Consider the following 24042-nt stretch of genomic DNA (forward strand, 5'->3'; position numbering starts at 1 on the left):
CCAGTGTCGGCGGAGGACGGAACTGCTCAGTTACGGAGCTGCACAGCTCTGGCAATTGTATGGGGGCCACGGATGGGTACTGCACATCGGCCAACTTTTCAAATCAATTGGGGGGGTGGATGTGCAGTATCTGGCAGCGGCAACTATTCCTTCAACAGCGCTGTGATGTGCTACATGCCCGAGTTTGATCTGATATTCATGCTGCGCTCAGTCATGCAAGTCAATGAGTTCATGGATAACATTGAACCGCACTTGGATGACACTGGTGCGCAGTCTGATTTCCATCTCGGACAGAATGGAGAAGATGGAGAAAATTTTAAGACTTTTTATCCTATCTTCTTTTACAGCGTTTTATCCATATTCTGTTCCTGATCTTCTGTTCTGTTCTTTATCTTCTCATCTGAGAGAATTGTATCACAGTCTGATCGCACACTGATCAATCTCTGATCAGAGTGTGATTTGCACAATCAACAAGATTCTCTGGGATGAGAGAATCTATGGTTTGCATCCGCCTGTACAATGGCTGTATAATGACAGTTTTCCAGATTGACATTTTATGTTTAATACCCTATTCAGTTCATATTGTTTCTTGCAGTATAAACTAAATACTAATCAACAAACCAGTGGCAATTTCTCACACATGCCACATACAGCACTTGCAAAAGTGATGGCATTTTTGCCTCATTCCTTCAGCTTTTTAATTCCTACGCATCATGTCTGCCCCCATACAATGGCTTATTCATGGCCAACTCTGACATACTTGTCATTCCGGGAGATGATTCTTTTATCTCCAACAGCTCTTTTCAAATTGTAGGAAGATTAATATCTTTAATTCTTAGAAGTCCTTCAGGTGATGGGTGATGAATTGCTAATTACTAAAGACTATAGACAACACAGGGCTTGGATGCTAGGTAAACTCTACAAGTAGATGGGGGTTTCGGAAGAGGCAACTCCTTTTAAAATAGTCTTATTTGAACAAAGATTAGGTTTTACACTCTCTGAGAAGCAAAAAAAAAAAAGATCCCTAATATCAGAAGTGGTTTATACAAATTTGACCTTGTCCTCCATCGTAATACTCTTTAGTGATATGAAGGCACCGACATGGGGTTTACGTTTTTGGAATGGTTGCAATCCTAAACTTACAATATTTGATTTGTTGACCAGGGTTTTAGTGGTAAAGAACAGTAGATTCATGTCTTTTTGAAAGAAAAAAAAACCCTCAACCGTAATCAAATTATAAAATTAGCTCAAATAAGTTCTTTGAAGGGAAAGACAAGTATTTCATTATAACCAGAATCCAGAAACTCTTTGAAGAAATGTTGTACAAATGCTCCAATCTGAAGTCTTTGGGCAAAAAAAAGTCCAAATAATGATTATCTCAAAGCGTTCTCATAAAAAATATGGCTTAAATCGAGTGGTGACAGTGCCGGGGGTATGCGGCAAATTCCCATCTCAGCATTTAGCAAGCAATGCAGCTACCCATGAGAGCAGCCATACAATCACATGGCTACATCGATCACTGTCAGACATTCCACTAAGCGAGGCTATTCCATGGCAGGTAATGTTGTCATGTTGACCAGCAGAAACACAGTATATGAAATCTACACTCAATCTAGATTCTTCAAGGTGATTTCTAAAGATTTATACCACAACAATCCTGGTCTTTGTGGACAGGCTGCAGCTCAAGTGACTGCTGCAGCCAATCACTGGGCTCAGTGGAGATGTAAATGTAGTTTGCACAAGACAGACGGAGCCAGTGATTAGCGGCAGCATTCAAGGGCACTGTAGTGTCTGGTGCAGGTCATCAAGAAATGCAGGAGGCAGTAATGGAGAGCTGACATTAGAGCAAGTGATGAAGAATAAAAAGTTTGAAATAGTTGACACTTATATGATATAAAAAGAACAATGGTCTAGAAGCCCCTTTAAATAATAGTGGATAAATACTGAGACAAGCAGTGACAATAGCTCCATTGCAATTGTTGTCTAAAGAGTAACTGTCATTTTAATCTTTATATCATAAATCAATAGTACACATGAAGAAAAGCAACTGTGTAATATGTCTTATCAGAGAAATCTGCTTCTTTCCCCTCCTGGATGAACCTTTCACTCTTGATCAATGGGTAAAATCTGTATGCAGTAATGCAGATTTTCCCCATTACTAAAATAGGAGATGACAGTTAGTGCTTTTAACATTCTATGGAGAGGGGAGGAGCTAAAGAGAGACGCAGACTCTGCTGCAAGGTCTCCAGAAACGACAGTTACAGTTCACCATACAACTTTTTCAGCACCAACTACCATCTCAGTAATGGAACGATTGGGCACCACGGTGGCTCAGTGGTTAGCACTGCAGCCTGCAGCGTTGGGGTCCTGGCTTCAAATCCCACCAAGGACAACATCTGCAAGGAGTTTGTATGTTCTCCCCATGTTTGCGTGGGTTTCCTCCCGGTACTCCGGTTTCCTCCCACATTCCAAAGACATACTGGTAGGGATTCTAGATTGTGTGCCCCAAAGGGGACAGTGCCAATAATGTTTGTAAAGCGCTGTGGAATTAATGGCGCTATATATGAGTAAAATAAATAAATTCTATATTCACTGGATATAGGAGGCGCTCCTGATGAAGAGTTAACGAAACGTGCGTTGGGGCAGTGAGAACGCTGCTGGCAGCAGGTGATATCTGCATGTAAGTTTTAATATTGCTATTTAAAGTCTCCCCTTTGCTATACACATGTTATGGAAAGTTTAACCATGTGATTCCAGCTCTCCTTTGGGGATTACCATTTATTTATACTGCTGTTTTTTCACCTCCTGCACTTGCCTATGGTCCCTGCATGTTCATCTAGTAGCATCCGGTTTTTAGATTTCTTTTTTCATGTATGTCTCAAATTTCAATAATATAAATATTTTGTTAATGGGCATATATAATCTGTAGGATATCCTACTTTCTGTGTAGTTCCATGTGTTTATGAGTTCAGCCCTTGAATACTATTAGCCGTGGGTTTTGTGTAGCCAATTACCTCTGGTAGCAGCTCATCTTGTATGGGAACCAAAGATGAAGCATATTAAAGGGAATCTTTACAAAAAAAGTATCAATTATGCAGTCATACCACTACTTGTGCTGGCAGATTCCCTTTAGAGTTATACGTGTCCAATCCTTTTACCCCAAAATCTGCCATTAGAGAAGAGTCAGGACACCCTCATACATATTTAGCCGGTTCTGGGCCAAATCACCATTGACTTATGTACATTTAATAGGTATGAACAACTTTAATCTCCTAGCAAGGTAGAGGGAGCGTCCCAGGGTAGGGACAATTTGCCATTTCTCATGGTCCTTTCATTGCAGTATTAATACAAAAAACCTTTGGAATACAAGTATAAATCATTTTTGGGGTATAATGGAAAAGACTGGCCCAATGCTTGAATGTACAGAAAAGCTCGTGGCCCAGCAACAGTATGAAACAAACCAGACGGAAATGACTGTAAGGAAGCAACTGCGCTGGTAGTTTCTATCTAACAAACATCCATTGTATGTCTGTAGTTAACAGGCCATTACTCCCGGAAAATGAGAAGGATGAATTATGTGTTATGTTACTTTTTCTTACACCGTACAGCTTGTAAATATTTCTTAAATACACTACCAGGTGGTTATAGATCACATTTAACATGGGTACCAAGACGGCTTATGTTTACTTGTGTGAAACAGAATAACTCAATGCCAACAACAGCAATGAAGCAACCTCTTATAAAGGTCATAAGAACATCCGAGATTAAGAATTTATTATGCAGCTTTGGGTGGAATTCTTCATAAAAAAACAGTTACCAGATAGCAGCCTTATGTCAACTTAAGTTGGTTGGTTGCAAATGATAGACGCGAAGAATATGGCTTAGGACCAGGGAGATTTGTGCTCTTGCATTCATTTTCGGAATTACGTTCAGCCTGACCACAGCTGCCCCTTGGGATCAGTTTACAGTTTCCGCTTCTATATTTGTGGCTATTTAACAATCGACTCCAGTATGAGACAAGACCAATGTTAGTTTACACTCACTGAAAATTACACAGCTGTATTTCCAAAGCCTCGGAAGCTTATCCTCTACATTTTAACAAGGCAAAAAGGGAGTGTTGGACCAGTTGTCTTGTATTCCATTCAATTGGGTAAGACCTGACCTTAGTCCTGCCATTTAAAAGGATTCCTATATTTTCTAGGAGAAGATATCCCTTGTATTTTATAATGACGCTTATGCATTGGTCCATGAGCAGAGAATGCTCAGAGATGTACAAGCCTCTCCTCTGGACAAATATCAAAATCTGGGTCTGATTTATCCAAAATATATTTTTCTAAAATCAATAATAAGCAGCAAGTGGCTGTGTAAATCGGATCACGTGCACCCATACAAGTGTCACGGGGTTTACCAAAGAGTAGTCAGAAGACCGTGGCGTCTGATTGCTCCTACTCCTGCGCTGAGAAGAAGCACTTCTCATTCATTTTAATGGTGTTTATTCCTTTTGGCAAATCAGGAGTTAATCGGCCATGTTGGAAAACCCTGAGCTCTCAGCTGAGCTCAGTTAGCCACTCCCGCTCCTTTTATAATCTGGCTCCCAATTCAAATTCTTGTCAGAGCTAGCATTTGCTGCATGGCTTAGGAGGAGAGTTCATATGAGGAGTTTTGGAGGAGTTATCTGTGACAGTTGCGTTGTTTGTAAGTGTGGTAATTCCCTTCCCTCCTCTACTCTGATTTATTCCCATCCTCCACTCCCAGGTGCATTACTCTGTTATATGTGAGTGAATATTTTGTATGCCTGGTGTTTTCTGTTAACCCTCATTTGCGTTGCCTTGTTTGTCGGGTTGGTGTACTGCGGTGCACAGTAGCGTCCCTCTTCCCTGGGTGGGGGAAGAGAACAGACAGAGGGCTAACTGAGGACATAAGGCAAGAGTGGCGACCCTAGCATCTTCACCTTCAGAAGTAGGGCAATAGGGCAAGGGGAATAGGGCAAGCTAGGGCGCCCCCTAGTGTCAGGGTCAAGGAAGGAGCCCCTGGACCTGGGTCACCCGACAACTATGTCGTGACAACAAGTCTATCAGAGTGCAGCCCAATCCACGTGGATACTGACAATGGAAAATATAGAGAAATTAAGCTCTCTGTCTTCTCCGCACCTGTGATATAATTCTCTCATCCAAGAGAATCAGATCACCGTAAAGTGACACTGATCTATTCGGATTAGAATTTGAGCAGAGTGCAATTACCATGATCAATCCGATACTCTTTGCTCAAGTGACCATAGCCAAAGAGTGATACTGACTATAGTGAAATCTGGTTTGTCACATTATCTATGGGAATGGAAAAGATGTGAAACATACATTAAAATATTACAAAAGTTCTGAAAACAAAAAATAGTACATAACCCATAGAGATTTGGGAAAACAACACGTCAAAATAAAGAACCAAAACACTTAATAGGGCAAATAGAAAAATAACAAATTCTATGAAGAACTTAAGAGACATAACCTTAGATTCCAACCTTGAGAATGTGTTCCGGGCATAATGCATGATACTGTCAAAGTCATATGTCTCTCCTAAAGAATTTACTTCCCCTGGCTCCATTTTCAGAAAGTTGTATTCCTGACCTTAAAAAAATAATAACAAAGGGTTAAGAGTGGACCTCAGCCATGTGTAAAGATGCTTTCTAAACTAAAACTTCTTCACTGAGAAACATCACTTTTCCTTTGAAGTGGTCTCCAACCTGACTGTGGAAGTCATGGGGGAGTTTTAACGTTTTGTGACATTTGGAGAGCAACATGCTGGAGACTACTGTCTTAACATCCAATAGATGCAGAAGATTTTCCTGAGACACAGTAATATTTTTAAGATCAAAAAAGTCAAGGTACATTGTGACCATTTTATTACCTGAAAGCACATGTATGGACATGCTAAGGGTATGTGCACACAATGTCTTTTTCAGGTAGATTCCACCTGGAAATCCACCTGAAAAGGCACTGCAAAAACTGGACATAATGCACAGCAATGTCACCACATTTCTGTGCACATGTCTCTTTCAGGCTGATTTCACCATGATAACCGTCTGAAAAATCAGAAAATGCTCAAAAGAATAAACATATGCATTTCTATGTTAAAACGACTTGATGTGCATAAGTTCAGGCTTTTGAATGTCTTAACCACAACAGGTTTGTAAAAAGGCCAAGTGGTTAAAAGCAGTTATATGTCCATTAAAATAGCGGTTTCTGCTCAGAAAATGTTCTGTACCTTACCATACAAGTCAATGAGAAACCATTAAAGGACACATGGAAAACACCCAGATGTGAAGCGTTGTGCCATTATCATTGCTTTAAAAAATATGAGCATCTCCTTCTTTAGTCCATGGAGTGAAAAAAAAAACATCAGAAAAACAGACATCACAAAAAAAACAAGAAAAGAATGCCAGTGCCAAAGCTGTTAGAAAAATGACCAGGAAACCCCATCTTCTGCTTCAAAAACTCATTGGGTTCACCTGAGGTTAAAAGACTTTGTGTGCACATAGCCAACTTCTACTCAAAACCTAAATATTTATGCAAAAATGTATTGTAATTGTCCTCCACTAAACTTTATAGTTGTCACTATGCCTTTCATCTGCCATAACAGCATCACTCATCAGAGTTATGAGTTATGAGTAAAAGAATTATACATCGTAACATAGCCTATTCTTTACATAAAGTTTTTATGTTAAACATATTTTTGAAGAATATATTTGTGTTAATCTTCCACAGATACCCACACATATACAGTCATGGCCAAAAGTGTTGGCACCCTTTATATTGTTCCACAAAATGAAGTATTTCTCCCAGAAAATTATTGCAATTACACATTTTGTTTTACAAATGTTTATTTCTTTGTGCGTAGGTGAGCAGGTTGCAGGATGCAGTGAAGCACGAGAGGCAGAACAAGGGTTAACAATTTAATTTCACAATGGGATACTCCACACAGGGAGGCAAAGAGTTAAATGAGGAAATAAACAGTTAAATTGTAACGGATATGCAGGGTTAATGAATGAGGTAACGGCAGTTCTTTCAAACACTTATCGGGTTAGATGTTCCTCCGGCTACAGATGATGCTTGAGAGTCAGCAGCGCCAACAACGGCCGACGCGGTGTTTGTCCAATGAGGTCCTGCAGGCAACGGTAGTCCATCTTCTGGCGGTGGTGGTCGGTCTCCGGTACCTTCCGCTGAGCCCCTAGTCCATATTTGAATGCGGCAAAGGCAAACAAGGCCACAGTACTGTCTGGGTCCCGGTCGAGCAGCATGGCAATGTCCGGCAATGAGAGCAGCGCGTACAGTCCTACATCCTGCCCTGGCCCTCAGGCTTATGTGCGGTGCTCAGCTGTACAGGGCTCTCGGCTCTCTCCCTGCTACTGCGGTGGGCTCCGGCAGTGTCCTGGCGTCGGTTCAGCCGTGTTGCATTACAGCCCAGCTGCGTATACCACGGAGCACGCTGTGCACGCACCTTGCTTCTGTCAATGCTGGCGGGAAACTGGCTGACGCTGCATGCGCTTTCACTTTTAACCGCGCCCCTGGCTTCCGGGTCAAGGCCTCTGTCCGGGCCTTTCTGCCTTCGCCTAGACAACATGGGACGCAGCCTCGACAGTTCCGGACCCGGTTTAGTACAGGTACCCGCGGTCTGGTCTTCCCCCTTACACGTATTTGAACAACACAAAAAAAATGGGAAAAAAAGACAAATTGGACATAATTTCACATGAAATTTTCACACTCAACCCCACAAATAGGCCAGACAAAATTGTTGGCACCTTTCCAAAATTGTGGGTAAACAACTTTGTTCAAACTTATCTGTGGCAAGTAAAAGGTGTGGGCAATATGATAATCACACCTGAAACCAGATAAAAAGGGAAGACGTTGACTCAATTTTTGAATTGTGTGTATGTCTGTGCCACACAAAGCATGGAGAACAGAACAAGAAGAGAACTGTCTGAGGACTTGAGATCCAAAGTTGTTGAAAAATATCAACAAGCTCAAGGTTGCAAGTCCATCTCCAGGGATCTTCATGTTCCTTTGTCCATGATGCGCAACATAATCAAGAATCTACAACTCATGGCACTGTAGCTAATCTCCCTGGATGTGGATGGAAGAGAAAAAGAGAAAAATTAATGAACGGTGGCAATGCAGGATAGTCCGGATGGTGGATAAGCAGCCCCAATCATGTTCCAAAGAATTTTAACTCCTTTAACACCTTGGTTTTTTTATGGTTTCGTTTTTTTTCCTCCCCTTCTTCCCAAAGCCATAACTTTTTCATTTTTCAGTCAATATAGCCATGTGAGGGCTTGTTTTTCTGCGTGACAAGTTTTACTTTTGAACAACAACATTGATTTTACTATATAGTGTACTGGAAAAAAAAGAGGCTAAGCTGCCCTGCAGGCTCCTGGTGCATCAGTGTCAGCACAAACTATCCATCAACATTTGAATGAAATGAAACGATATAGCAGAAGACCAAGAAGGACCTCCCTGTTGACACAGACATAACAAAGCTAGGTTGCAGATTGCCAAAATGTACATGAGGAAGCCAAAATACTTCTAGGAAAGCGCCTGGTGGACAGATGAGACCAAGATAGAGCTTTTTGGTAAAGCACATCATTGTACTGTTTACCGAAAACAAAATGAAAACTACATAGAAACTACAGTTAAATACGGTGGAGGTTCAAATATGTTTTGGAGTTGTTTTGCTGCCTCTGGCAATGGGTGCCTTGACTGTGTGCAAGGCATCATAAAATATGAAGATTGCCAAAGGATTTTAGGGTCAATACATAGTGTTTCCGTGTCAGAATGCTGGGTTTGCGTCCTAGGTCATGGGTCTTCCAGCAGGACAATGACACCAAACATACTTCAAGATGCACCCAGAAATGGATGGAAACAAAGCGCTGGAGAATTCTGAAGTGGCCAGTAATGAGTTTGGATCAAAATCCCATTGAACACTTGTAGAGAGTTCTTAAAATTGCTGTTAGGAGAAGGAACCCATCAAATATGAAAGACCTGGAGCAGTTTGCAAACGAAAAGTGGTCCAAAATTCCAGTTAAGAGGTGTAAGACGATTATTGTTGGTTTAAGTAAGTGACTGCTTGCAGTTATTTATTCCAAAGAGTGTGCAGCCAAATATTAATTTGAGAGTGCCAACAATTTTGTCCGGCCCATTTTGGGGGTTTTATGTGAAATTATATCCAATTTGTCTTTTGTTCTCAGTTTTTTTGTTTTCTTCCAATACACACGAAGGAAATAAAAATGTGTATAACAAAACATGTGTAATTGCAATAATTTTCAGGGAGAAATACTTCCTTTTCTGGAACAATTTCAAGGGTGTCAACACTTTTGGCTATGACTGTATATCGATAACACAAGATCCACCATTCACAATAGCTCATTATGTGCCCCTTCACATCTCCAGACTATTATGGTCCACGGTGTAAATGGCTCTTGAAAACATCTCTAAATGCAATTCACAGCTATTCCCCAAAAAATGGCTGCCTTATAAGCATTAACAGAAAATAACATCATTTTTTTTTGTTTTTCGTACTGTTTTTTATTTTGAAAAATTGATATAGGCAAAACATTCCTTTTATTTATACCAGCGTCTGTCTTGGTGTGCTCTACACCTATGCATCCAATGCTCAGCAGTACCTGGCTTGTATGGAGCTTCCCCAGCCATAAAAACTAAACTCACAAAGCTTTAAAAGAACAATTCTGGTGATGACTTTGTAAAGGCTAACAGGCAAATGTGACATCCTTCAAGGCCTTGGTGATAAGTTTGTATCCTTGTGTAGCCCCCCACTTGGCAGTTGAGCTTTTGATGCCCCTTGATGCTTCCACTTCAAACCAAACCTGTATTTTCTACAGCGAGGATAAGTACATGGACCACATTTCTCAGAATATTCTTATGTTCTCTCACCTTGCTGTATATTTTCCCTTACAATTGTCACATGTTCATCTCTGTCGGGACGAGTATGTTCATGCCAAAATCCAATCACATGTCCCAGCTCATGGACCACAATGCCAAACTTATCACAGTTCTTTCCTATTGATATAGCCTGAGGACCTCCTCCTCGTCGACCTACATATGAACAGCAGCTTAAAAAATTTTAAAAACAATTATACAATGAAACTAAAGCACAAAATGTAGAAAATTATGTATGTCTTGTCCTGTATAACTGACAATATATCACAGAAAACCGGTAGCGGCACAAAACTGTAACCAAAATACAACCATTAAAATAGTCCAATGTTGTTACAAGGAAGTCAACAACGACTAATTAACTAACTGTGAATTTAGTTTTGTCTTTCTTTCTTTGCCGATTGAACATGTTGATAATTCCCGGCAACAAGATTGATTAGTGACAACAATATTGTTGTTCATAATTTTCTGGAGAAGGGATTATGAGTTTTTAAAGCCTTATGAATGCAGGTGATGACAAATGAGGAACAGCTGTGCCAGCAGGACAGCACCAAAAGTGTATGGTTAATGCAGCGTTTCCCAAACTCCAGTCCTCACGGGCCCCATCAGATTATGCTGTAAGGATTTTATTAGTATTTCACAGGTGAGAGAACCTGTGGGAATTTCTGAAGCCTTGTTAATAATTCCATCACTTGTGCAATACTAAGAAAATCCTGAAAGCATGATCTGTTTGGGGCCCTGAGGACTGGAGTTTGGGAAACACTTGGTTAATGAATATGGATGAAGGGAACATGGCAGCATGTTCTAGAGCTGGAGAAGCTGAATAGACTTGTATTAATAGGGACTAGTCTTTCACGCCCCAAACTCAATTTAAACTCCTTATTTAGTCTTATAAAGGGACTTAGCTGCTATTAAAACCAAGTAGTGTGGTTTTCATTTGCTTAGTTTTTTTCAGAAAAAGCTTCTTTTTTTTTCTTATACAAATGAGGGAGCAATGATGAATCCTTGATGAGGGCCAAGGTCTTGGTGCACTCCTCCGCCCTCTCAATCATGCCACCGCCAACCTCCCCTTATATTGATTGACAGACAGCACTCGCTTGCCCAGTGCGAGAGCTGCCTGAATTGAACTGTCAGCCCTACCCGTGTACATTGACAATGCCCGTGCCAAAAGGTTATGCAACGACCACTCGGGACAAAGATACAGGAAGTTTAACGAGTGGCCACTGCACACAGAGAGGGATGGGAACATACCTGCACTATCACTGTGTGGGCCAACTTATGGGCTCCTGCAGTGCTAGTGTGCAAACTAATTGTTTCAATTTAAGCGAGTACGGTGTGCCAATCAACAAATCAGCATAAGGGGGAGTAACTGAGATGGCAGAATAGTGCAACTTGGTGCAGCAGCGCTCCTTCATTTGCACAGGGATTAAATTTTTTTTTTTCTAATAAACTAAGTAAGTGAAAACTATACTACATAGATGATTTTTATTCTGACCAAGTCCCTTATATGACTGTAGAAGTAGTTTCAATTGTGTTTTGAGGGTGAAAGACTCCCTTCAAGTTTTGTAGGCCTATTTATTCTGGCCTTATGGAGTTAGTAGGCTGGAAACGTGATACACAGAGAACACTGTCAATCACTGATAGGACCTCCTTCAAACTCTTAAAGCCAGAATGAGCACAAGTTTTAACAAATCAATTACAAGTTCTATGAATTATTTTCCTAGAAAACTGTACATGAACCTATGATGGTAGGCAAATTCATGAATCATGTTCAATATGACAATAATATGACATACTGCATGACATAATTCGGTTCAATCCCTCCATTAAAAAAATGTATATTTGCTTCAAGTATTTTGACTATGAAAAATTGTTTCTATTATGAGACAGGAACTGGATCACCTTATAGATCAGATTTAATAAACCATACATATTTTTAATATGAAAAAAATATTTCCATCTAATATTATTTCCAATTAAAATTGCTAAATTATGGGAATGCTGAAAAACAAAGATTTTATGAACTTTACATGGCATTTTACTGCAAAATACAGACATGAACAAAATTGTTGGCACCCTTCAGTTATAGTAAGAAAAACCCACAAAATCATTTAAAACTGATAAAAATAATTTCAATTTACATTTACTAAGTATCAACTAATGAGAATCCGACATTGCTTTTGAATTGTGGTTCAACAGAAAAAAAATAACGAAAATGGCCAGGACAAAAATGATTGTTCCCTTAAAGGGGTTGTCCGGGCTTTTCACATAATCTCAGTGCATATCTGGGCTGCAGAATGCTGACAATAAGTAATTTACCTTCTGTGGCCAGTTTCCAGCGTTTGCTAGATATCATCTCTTGCTTGTAAGAAAAACGTCCGGGGGGGTGTGTTCTGGCATTGAAATGAGAACTGGTTGTTTCCTCCTCAATAGTTTCACTTTCCATAGATCACTGTCCAGTGTGTGTCTGGGGGAGGAGCAGCTGCTCTCTGCACTGAGGCTGCTAGAGGGTGAGGATTTGTTACTGTGTGAGAAGGGATAGGCTTGTTCATGTGGTCGGGGAGGGCCTGTTGCTATGGAGGGTGGGGTTGTTAATAGAGGGCAGGTTTTTAGTAGAGTAGGAGGAAACGACCAGTTCTCATTTCAATGCCAGAACACACCCCCCTGGACGTTTTTCTTACAAGCAAGAGCTGATATCTAGCAAACCCTGCAAACTGGCCACAGAAGGTAAATTACTTATTGTCAGCATTCTGCAGCCCAGATTTGCACTGAGATTATGTGAAAAGCCCGGACAACCCCTTTAATATTTTATACCACCAAATTTTGATGCAATTGCCCCAAACAATCGATTTCTGTAAAGCCCCCATCTCACATAAAGAGATCATTAGCGAGATCGCTGAAACATCACAGATTTTGTGACGCAACAGCGACTTTGCCAGCGATCTTGCTACATGTGACACATATAGGCGACCGGCCCCCCCACTGGATATTGCTGATCGTGCTCGAATGTTCTGGGCCATTTTTTGATCGTTGGCATCCCGCTGGCCAGCATGCATCGCTGTGTTTGACGCAGACGAGCGACCTCGTTGGTGACGCAGAACTCATGGACGCAGGTGAGAGTCGTCAGAATAGTTGCTGTGTGACAAGGTACCAACGACCACCGAGGTCGTTATATGGATCGCTAAATCGTTGCTGCGTCGTTGAGTAAATCTGCCAGTTTGACAGCTTACTAGCGACCATGTAGCGATGCAGCAGTGATCCTGACCAGGTTGTATTGTTGTCGGGATCGCTGGAGCGACGCTTAGTGTAACGGGACCCTAACTATCAGTGAAACATCTGCACCTGCCCCCAAGTACTTTGGCCCACTCTTCTTGAGCAAACTGCTCCAGCTGTCTCAGATGTGAAGGTGCCTTTTTCAGACAGAAGGGTTTAGCTCCTTCTGCAGATATTAAATTGGATTTAGATAAGGACTCGTAGAAGCTACTTCAGAATAGCCCAATGCTTCACTCTTAGCCATTCTTGGGTGTTTTTAACAGTGTTTTATGTGATTATACTTTTGGAGAACCGATGACCTGCAACTCAGACCAAGCTTTGAGACGCTGGACAGCACATTTCAGAATCCCTTGATAGTCTTGAGATTTCATTGCACATTGCAGATTCCAGACACTCTGTGCCAGATGCAGCAAAGTAGCTCCAAAAGATAACCGAGCCTCCTCCATGTTTCACAGTCTGTATAATGTTCTTTTCTTTTTATGCTTCAGTTTTAAATCTGTGAACATAGAACTGATGTGACATGCCAAAAAGCCACAGCTTTGCCTCATCTGTCCAAAGAAAATTCTCCCAGAAGTTTTGTGGCTTGTCAATATGCATTTTGGCAAATTCCATTCTCACTTTTTTTATCATTTGCTTTTAACAATGGTTTCATCCTCCAACGTCTTCCATCAAGTCCACTTTGGCAAAGACAGCATCAACTAATGTGATCTCACACTGATATACCTTGACCTTGGAGTTCACCTTTAATCCTCTTGGAAGTTGTTCTGGGCTCTTTGGTACATTTGTATCGTCCATCTCTATAATTTACCATCAATTTTGCTCTTGAGGTTAGCTACAGTCCCATAGATGTTAAATGTCTGAATAATGTGTACAATTGTAGTAACTAACATCAAACAGTTTGGAGATTGTCTTATAGCTTTTACCTTTAACTTGTTTGTCTATTTTGATCCATGTTCAGTGTGTGTACATATTAGGATGCTAAACAGCACAGTGACTACTTTTCACCTTGTAAATAGGCAGATGGACTGATTACATGTTTGTAGACATCTGTGATGCTAAATACAGGACACACCTTAATTTATTAGATACAGGTCACACCATAATTTGGCCATAGGGACATGTTGAACGATTTTCAATCTTTTTTAGAGGTACCAACATTTTTGTCCAGACCATTTTGAGTAGGTAGTTTTTTTTTTGTTTGCTTTTTTTTCTTCAGTTGAGCCACAATTCATAAACAATGTCTAAAGAGTAACATTTTTCATAAATCAATACTTCAGGTGAAAATAAGAAACTTTGTAATATATCTGGTTTCTGGGAAATCTGTTTCTTTTTAATCCTTAACTGATCATTTATAGTCGAAATTCTAAATTCATGGGTAAAATCTATCTTCAGTGAACACAGATTTTCCCATTACTGAGATAAATGACAGTTGGTACTCATAATATTCTATGGAGAATTGTAACTGTTGTTTCAGGAGAACATGCAACAGAATGTGTGTGTCTGCATCTAGCTCCTCCCCCTCTCTTTATAAAATCTTATGAACGCCAACTGACATCTCATATATTAGTAATGTGAACATCTGTCTTCACAGAACACGATTTTCCACTTTCACCCATGTATTGAGAATGAAAGAACAATCCAAGTGGAGAAAGAACCAAATTCTCTGTAACATTAGAGATGTTACAAAGTTTCTTAATATCATATGTACAATAAATTACATTTTCTGATGGAGCTATCAAAAATATTGTACCATTGTCATAAAGCTGCTTGTTTTATTATGTATTAGGAGAACACTAACAATGAAGATATTCTTCCAGCCCTTGCTCCTATAACGCAGGAGGTGGAAATGAGACGGTTTTAGAACTTTCGGTGTCTTTCAGCCCTTATACTTACCCACATGTTCTGTAAGTAAAGACAATATAACTTTCCTCATCTGTTCTTTCTATGAATGTAACACAGGTATATCTTTCCCAGTGCCTCATAGCTTGCTTAAATATTGCTCTCTGATGGCCTGTAACAGAAAACCATTAAACAAGTGAAATATAAATGTATCACTAAAAAAAATATTCAATATTGATTTGTGTTAAAGGGAATCTGTCAGCAGGTTGTTAATATTTAATCTGAGACCACCATAATATAGGGCATAGGAGCCTGATTCCAGGGATGTGTTACTGATTGGGCTGAGTGTTGTAGTTTCAATACAATCAGTCATTTATCAGTAGTAGATTATCACTGCTGGACTACATCTCAGGTACCAAGCAGTCAGGCTAATTTGAGTAACCTCGCACCCCATTACCGATTGGCAGCTCGGTGACAATTCATGGTGCACACAAAAAGCTGCCTATCAGGGGTGTGGGCGGGGTTATACAAAGCCTAGAAGACTTAGCCCTGCTAAATCTATGTAAGACAAACAAGGATTCTATCAAAACTACATCAAGCAGCCTAATAAATGATACATCCCTGGAATCAAGCTAACTTGAGCAATATTATGCTCACCTTAGACTATATAGCAAAAACCTGCTGACAAATTTTCTTTAAGGCTACATCCCCACGATCTGAAATAGAATCGTTTTGGATGCAAGGTATTTTCGCTGAGTCCAAAACACTGAGTTCTACATTACACACTTGTGTTTTGGAACTATGCGGATTAATTGCATCTAATGACAGTCTATTGGGGAGAATACACACAGGAGACTTAAGCCCCCGTCACACATAGCGATCTCGCTAGCAAGATCGCTGCTGAGTCACAAGTTCTGTGACGCAACAGCGATCTCACCAGCGAGATCGCTATGTGTGACACTTACCAGCGACCGGCCCCCCTGCCAGGTATCGCTGATCGTCCTGGAATGGCCAGGACATTTTTTTGATTGCTGGTCTCCCGCTGGCCAGCACGCATCGCTGCGTGTGGCAGGCGGGAGACCAGCGAGCTGGCGCTGGTAACTAAGGTACACATTGGGTTTCTAAGTGCCGTGCGCCGCTTAGAAACCCGATGTGTACCTTAGTTACCAGCGCGCTGGTGCAGGGATATGGTAACCAAGGTACACACCGGGTTTCTAAGTGCTGCGCGCTGCTTAGAAACCTGATGTGTACCTTGGTTACCAGCTCCCTGCACCAGCACGCTGGTAACTAAGGTACACAGTGGGTAACTAAGCGACGTGCGTCGCTTGTTACCCTCCTGTCGCTGGTGCTGATCGCTGGTGAAGAGGCCTGTTTGGCAGCTCACCAGCGATCATGTAGCGACACATCAGCGATCCTGACAAGGTCATATCGTTGTCGGGATCGCTGGTGCGTCGCTATGTGTGACGGGGCCCTAAGTGTCTCCGCTACAGAAATTGACATGCTGTGGCTCGAAAACCCACACAGCGGGCGAGTTTACATAGCTTTAGAAAGAAGCCCATTAGGTATGGGATGTCTATAAATCCCATCCACTGTGCTTGTAATGTGGAACACGCTGCGTCCAAACTGCTACTATTCCTGATCGTAGGCACACAGCCTAAGCCTACTCATGGTCTACAATTCTACCCTTCCAATTTATCGACATGCAGAAATAAATATGAAATGCAATTATTATCAAAACAGGGCTAAATGGATATAATTTTCAAGGTGGAAATTCCACAAACCAGTAAAATTGCCTTGTATAATATAAGGGATGATTCCACCAGGCCAGATTCTTTCTGTCCTTGAAGTTGCAGCTCTCTTTACTCGTTCACCATGTGGATCAGAACTTTCAATTATGGATTCATTTGCAGTCACAGCATCCAAGCTACCTTGTGGAGAAATTAGGAACAAAGTTTAAGAATTTCAGTAAATGCTATGTACATAGTAATATACATAGTAATAATAAAAAAAACACAACTTATAAGCATTGAATATCATGAAGTAAGGCCACCAATTGTCATCCAAATGACCAACAAGGTTATGCTTCAGCTCAGCTGAGAGTGAAGCTGCTTAATGCCAGTTTCACACTTCCGTTTTTTGACGTCAGACAAAATCCGCCATTTTTCAAAAAAAAAAACGGGGCGGATCCGTTTTTTTCCCCCATAGACTTACATTAGCGGCGGATCTTGACTGACGGTCGTCCGTTCCACCCGTTTTTTGACGGATCCGTCAAAATTTTAGCATCTCCCGGGCGGATGAGACGGACTCTGCAACATTTTTTCTGAGCGACGGTCCGCTAATTTACATTGAGCATTACCGGCAGATTCGCTGTAGCAGGGCTCTTAGTAACGTTCCGGAACAGACAACTCTCTCTCTTTTCCCCAGACTCGTTTTCTTTTAAATTTTAGTCACTACCTGCTAAAGCGGATCCGTCCAAAAAACGGATTCGGTGACATCCGTTTGTGTCACAATGCTGACAGATCCGTTTTTTCACAACCTGGCGGATTTTGACTGAGGTCAAATAACTGAAATGTGAAACAGGCCTAAAGGGAATCTGTCACCTCGTTTTTCAGCTATAAACTGTGGCCACTGCCTTTCGCGGCTTATCTACAGCATTCTAGAATGCAGTAGATAAGCCCCCGATCTAACCTGAAAGATAAGAAAAACAAGTTTTATTATACTCACCGGGGGGGGGGGGGGCGTTCCTGTCCGATGGGCGTCGCAGGTCCTGGTCCGGCACCTCCCATCTTCATACGATGTTGTAATCTTCCTTGCTTCATGTCGCAACTCCTGCACAGGCGTACTGATCAGTACTGTAGTGCGCAGGCGCTGGGCCTCTCTGACCTTTCCCGATGCCTGTGCACTGCAGTGCTTTACTCTGCCCTCAATAGGGCAGATCAGTACACCTGCGCAGGAGCTGCGACATGAAGCAAGGAAGATTACGACATCGTATGAAGATGAGAGGTGCCGGATCCGGACCTGCGACGCCCAATGGACCGGACTGCCCCCGAGTGAGTATAATAAAACTTGTTTGTCTTATCTTTCAGGTCAGATCGGGGGCTTTTCTACAGCATTCTAGAATGCTGTAGATAAGCCCCGAAAGGCAGTGGCCGCAGCTTATAGCTGAAAAACGAGGTGACAGGTTCTTTTTAACCCCCAAGGTTATGCTCCCACGATGGACAGGGTGATGTAAGCACGGTCAGAAAGGAGCGCCAGCAGTGTGTGGATTAGGGTAAACTGCAGCTCCAGCCGGGCACCTCAGGAGAGGAAAAAGTTTAGAGCAGTGCAATAAAGCCGGACAAAAAGGAGCACAAAAAATGGAAAGGGGGAGTTAAAAAGCTTCTTTATTATCCACAACGTGTTTCAACAGAATAATCCGTCTTCATCAGGTGGCAGTACAAATCACAGGGGGAAGGGGAAGTATTTAAAGGAACAATAGCCAATGAGAATGGCTATTAATTAAAAACCACAATCACATTATAAATAAAATAAAAGTTATAAAAACCAAGTATAAACAAAAAATCAAACATAACAATTACAATAGACAATCAATAATATTATCAAAAGCATTAAAAAAGCAATAAAAAGGCCAGCATAGGCGGTTCCTCAGAATGGTTTCTCAATAGTGATATTTAACCCCTCGGGTGTTAATGTCCCTAATTTAAAGATCCAGAAACTTTCCTTCCTGACTAGATTCTCATAACGGTTGATGACGTCATCCTTGATATGTTCTATAATCGTCAATTTCAACGCACCAGGATCCTTATTATCTGTGAGTAAAAAATGCTTGGACAGGCTGGGCCACTCTGACCTTTCCCGATGCCTGTGCACTGCAGTACTTTTCTCTGCCCTCAACAGGGCAGATCAGTACACCTGCGCAGGAGCTGCGACATGAAGGAAGATTACGACATCGTATGAAGATGAGAGGTGCCGGATCCGGACCTGCGACGCCCATCGGACCGGACTGCCCCCGAGTGAGTATAATAAAACTTGTTTGTCTTATCTTTCAGGTCAGATCGGGGGCTTAGCTACAGCATTCTAGAATGCTGTAAATAAGCCCCGAAAGGCAGTGGCCACAGCTTATAGCTGAAAAACGAGGTGACAAGTTCCTTTTAACCCCCAAGGTTATGTTCCCACGATGAGCTTTTTGGCGAGTTATAAATATTGTGGATTTTCGGTACCTTTTCTGCACTTATATAGTTGTGCTCAAAAGTTTACATACCCCGGCAGAATTTTTGCTTTCTTGGCCTTTTTTCAGAGAATATGAATGATAACACCAAAACTTTTTCTCCACTCATGGTTATTCTCTGAAATGGTTATTCTACCTTGAACTGTCCTCCCATCTCTCTTCTTGCTCCCTCTTCGACCGCTTACACTCTGGCTTCCGGTCACACCACTTCACTGAAACTGCCCTTACTAAGGTCACCAATGACCTCTTAACTGCCAAGAGCAAGCGACACTACTCTGTTCTCCTCCTCCTGGACCTGTCGGCTGCCTTTGACACAGTGGACCATTCCCTATTATTACAGACCCTCTCATCCCTTGGCATCACAGACTTGGCCCTATCCTGGATCTCATCATACCTAACAGACCGGACATTCAGCGTCTCCCACTCACACACCACCTCCTCACCTCGCCCCCTATCTGTCGGAGTCCCACAAGGTTCAGTCCTAGGACCCCTGCTCATCTCCATTTACACCTTTGGCCCGGGACAGCTCATAGAATCTCATGGCTTTCAGTATAATCTCTATGCTGACGACACACAGATCTACATCTCTGGACCAGATATCACCTCCCTACTAACCAGAATCCCTCAATGTCTGTCCACTATTTCATCCTTCCTCTCCGCTAGCTTTCTGAAACTTAACATGGACAAAACAGAATTCATCATCTTTCCCCATCTCACGTGACCCCCCCAACGAACCTATCCATTAAAGTAAATGGCTGCCCACTCTCCCCAGTCCCACAAGCTCGCTGCCTTGGGGTAATCTTTGATGCTGATCTCTCCTTCAAACCACATATCCAAGCCCTTTCCACTTCATGCCGACTTCAACTCAAAAATATTTCACGAATCCGTTCATTCCTCAACCAAAAATCTGCAAAAACCCTAGTTCATGCCCTCATTATCTCTCGCCTTGACTACTGCAACCTCCTGCTCTGTGGCCTCCCCTCGAACACTCTCGCACCCCTCCAATCTATTCTAAACTCTGCTGCCCGACTAATCCACCTGTCCCCCCGCTATTCCCCAGCTTCTCCCCTCTGTCAATCCCTTCACTGGCTCCCCATTGCCCAGAGACTCCAGTACAAAACCCTAACCATGACATACAAAGCCATCCACAACCTGTCTCCTCCATACATCTGTGACCTCGTCTCCCGGTACTTTCCTGCACACAACCTCCGATCATCACAAGATCTCCTTCTCTACTCCCCTCTCTTCCCACAATCGCATACAAGATTTCTCTCGTGCATCACCCCTACTCTGGAACTCTCTACCACAACAGATCAGACTCTCACCTACCATCAAAACCTTCAAAAAGAGCCTGAAGACTCACCTCTTCCGACAAGCCTATAACCTGCAGTAACCACCGATCGACCAAACCGCTGCACGACCAGCTCTACCCTCGCCTACTGTATTCTCAACCATCCCTTGTAGATTGTGAGCCTTCTCGGGCAGGGTCCTCTCTCCTCCTGTACCAGTTATGACTTGTATTGTTTAAGATTATTGTACTTGTTTTTATTATGTATACCCCTCCTCACATGTAAAGCGCCATGGAATAAATGGCGCTATAACAATAAATAATAATAATAAAAAAAAGGCCAAGAAAGCAAAAATTCTGCAGGGGTATGTAAACTTTTGAGCACAACTGTAGTAGCCCAGCTCCAGAAACGAGCGTCAATGATAACGCTTCCTTGCAATGAGGGGCAGGGGCTGGAGCAAGCTATGGGCCCTAAATCAGTTATGACCTTATAGGTGATATAGAGCTTTCCATAACAAGTCAATAGACGTGGAAAGTCAGAAAACATTATCTTTCTATACTAATAAAGTCATATCTGAATATGGTCCCCACATCCCCCATCTCTATCCCTAAGGGTTTTTTCACAATCAGATTGTTTGATAAGTGTGCGATTCATCCTTTTTGGAGATACAGTAGATCACGGACATATTACAGTGAATGTGCTTTTTGCTCTGTCTTATTTATGCAGAAATGAAACTTGAGACATATCCTACTTTGATCCGCGTTTCCAACATCCACACTTATTACATGCAGATTTTACAGTGCATTTTACCCAATGCAATGCAAAGGGTTAAATCCACAGGAAAAAATATCACAAGGAATTTACGTGACGTGGTATTTCCACATTGCAAGGTAATTATTAGAAACTAAATGGTGGCCCGATTCTAACGCATCGGGTATTCTAGAATATTTACAGGACTGTGCCTGTGTAATGAGCGACGCAGCAGTGATGCCTTTAACGGCTGTAATGTGCCTGTACAATAAGCGATGCGGCCGTGTTGCCGCGACGACTAAGCGACTGTCGCTGATTGGTCGCGGCCTAACTGCCGCGACCAATCAGCGAGGCGGGATTTCCGTTACAGACAGACAGACAGAATTAGACAATTATATAGTAGATACTGTATGTGACGGGAATCTAGCGCTTGTGCTGTACCTGCTTTTTAGCACTGATTTCATGGGCTGTTCACCTTGAGACGATCCTATACTAGGTGAGGGAAATTAAAAAATTGTGTAAATTATTACCATGTCCATATCCATTATTTAAGGTCAAATCTTCAGTGTCAAAAGACAGCGTGAGCGCACAGCTGTGATCGGAGATATAAAGTTTACCTCCGGTCACTGGTGTCAGCTGATGGAACTACTGCTCCTGCGCCTGCGCTGTAAATAAATAATTTAAAAAAAAACAGAGTGGGGTCCCCTGTATTTTTGATAACCAGCCAGGTAAAACTCACAGCTGGCGGCTGCAACCCTCAGCTGTTAGCTTCAGCAAGACTGGTTGTCAAAAATAAAGGGGTCACCACTCCGTATTTTTTATTTATATAATTTTTGACAACCAGTCAAGCTAAAGCAGACAGGTGGAGCTGGTATTCTTAGGCTGGTAAGAGGCCCCTTCCAGCCTAAAAATATAAGCCCGCAGCCGCCCAGAAACTATTACATGCGTCAATTCTGGCACTTTACCCAGCTCTTCGAACCTGCCCTGTAGTGGTTGCAACAGGGGTTCATATTTGTGGAGTTGATGTCCCCTTTGTATTGCCAGGTAACATCAAGCCCACGGATTACTAATGGAGAGGCATCTATAAGACACCTATCCATTACTAATCCTATAGTTATATGGTAAATAAAGACACAACCAGAATAAAGTCTTTTATTTGAAATAAAACAAAACACTTTTACTTTTTTATTTAAAAATGACAAACACAGTTATACTCACCTAATGCCTAATTCCACTGAATCCCTCGTCTCCTGTGTTAAAACAAAAATAAAAACAACAATATCTCTCGCCATTCCATTGTTCTGTCCCACGCCGTAATCCATGTCTAGGGAATAAACTATTTTCGGCCTGGACGGTGCCAAGATGCGACCATCCAGGCTGAGAACCACTGGTGTATGAGTTGCTGCGAGGCAGCATCATTGACCAGCGGTAACGTCATCAAGGTTACTACAGGTCACTGAGGCTGTTTTCCCAGCTGGACTGAACTGCGGTGACCTTGGTGAGATCCCCGCTAGCCCCGTGAGAAACTCTCATGATGCATACGCGAATTCACCGCAGTTCAAATTCACCGCAGTGAAATTCTCCTGGTGGCAATATGATTCCCCAGGTCAGTATGATTATGCAGATACCAAGCATGTAGTTTTTTTATTAATTAAATGGTGAAAAAAATGTGAAATTTGTAAAAAGAAAAAAAAATTTGCCTTTGTGACTATTTTCTAAATCTGTAACATTTAATTTTTCCAGATATGGGTCTGTGTGAGTATTTATTTTTTGCACCCTGAGCTGATGTTTTTACTGCTGATACCATTTTGGGGTAGATGTGATGTTTTGATCACCTCTTATTGCGTTTTATTACAATGCTGTGGTAGCCATTGAAATGTAATTCTGGTGTTTCAATTTTTCTTCTCATTATGCCGTTTACCGATCATATTAATTTACCGTATATTTATATAGATTGGACTTTTACAAACGCTGCAATACCAAATATGAGTATTTTTTTTTCAATGGTGCAAATGGAGGTGATTTGAACTTGTGTTCTTTAATTTCTTCAGCAGATTCTCAGCTGTCAAGACATGTGGAATGAGGCCCCCCTCCCCTGCAGGTGTGCGTTATATGCTGCAGTCATATTTTTTCAAATGGGTAAAAAATTGATCTAAAAAAAAACAAAACAGAAAACAGTGACAGAAACCAGATTTTTTTTTTACAAATTTTCAAGAATTATTAAAAACAATAAAAAAGTATGCATGTATGTATATATTTATTGAAACAAAATTTGAACATTATAAAAAAAAATTGCTTTCTGATATGATTTTTCTTATTGTTTTTTGGCTATTTGATTCTTTTATGTTGTTTATCATATCATAAATATGTTTTGTATTTTTTAAAGAATTTGCTCCAGCAGTATGCAAGTGGCAAACTGTGTTCTCCACTGGCACGTCAATGCCAAAGCGTGTGCTGAGGTAGCACCCCAACAATAAAACGTGTGCTCCGGTGACATGTCAACAGCAAAGGTGTGCTCTGGTCGAACGCCAATGGCAAAGATGGGCTCCGATGGCAAGCCAACGACAAAGGTGTGTTCCAGTGGCACGCCAATGGCAAATGAGTGGTATGCTATAAAACCCAAGAATGCGCCTCGATGTTAAGCAAAAATTTCAAAGAGCCAACGCAGTGGCAGTCTAAAAAGCCCAAGAGAGCACCTCGATGCAAAGCAAAAAAGCCAAAG

The 24042-nt window shown here is 41.6% G+C and overlaps 1 protein-coding gene across 1 annotated transcript in view; it reads right to left on the bottom strand.

The window, feature by feature from the left end:
- The window catches only part of TLL2 (tolloid like 2), a 337545-nt gene that overhangs the window by 104140 nt on the left and 209363 nt on the right, over positions 1–24042 (bottom strand). Inside the window, exons 4-7 of the mRNA XM_073585855.1 lie at positions 16835–16981; positions 15108–15225; positions 9939–10117; positions 5516–5621 (exon numbers count right to left, since the gene is read on the bottom strand). Of these exons, the coding sequence (XP_073441956.1) occupies positions 5516–5621; positions 9939–10117; positions 15108–15225; positions 16835–16981 (550 nt within the window). The remainder of the gene's footprint in view (positions 1–5515; positions 5622–9938; positions 10118–15107; positions 15226–16834; positions 16982–24042) is intronic.

The sequence above is a fragment of the Dendrobates tinctorius genome, unplaced genomic scaffold (assembly GCF_039654945.1).
Source record: "Dendrobates tinctorius isolate UK_male_01 unplaced genomic scaffold, ASM3965494v1 ptg000089l, whole genome shotgun sequence".
In the NCBI taxonomy this organism is placed as follows: Eukaryota; Metazoa; Chordata; class Amphibia; order Anura; family Dendrobatidae; genus Dendrobates; species Dendrobates tinctorius.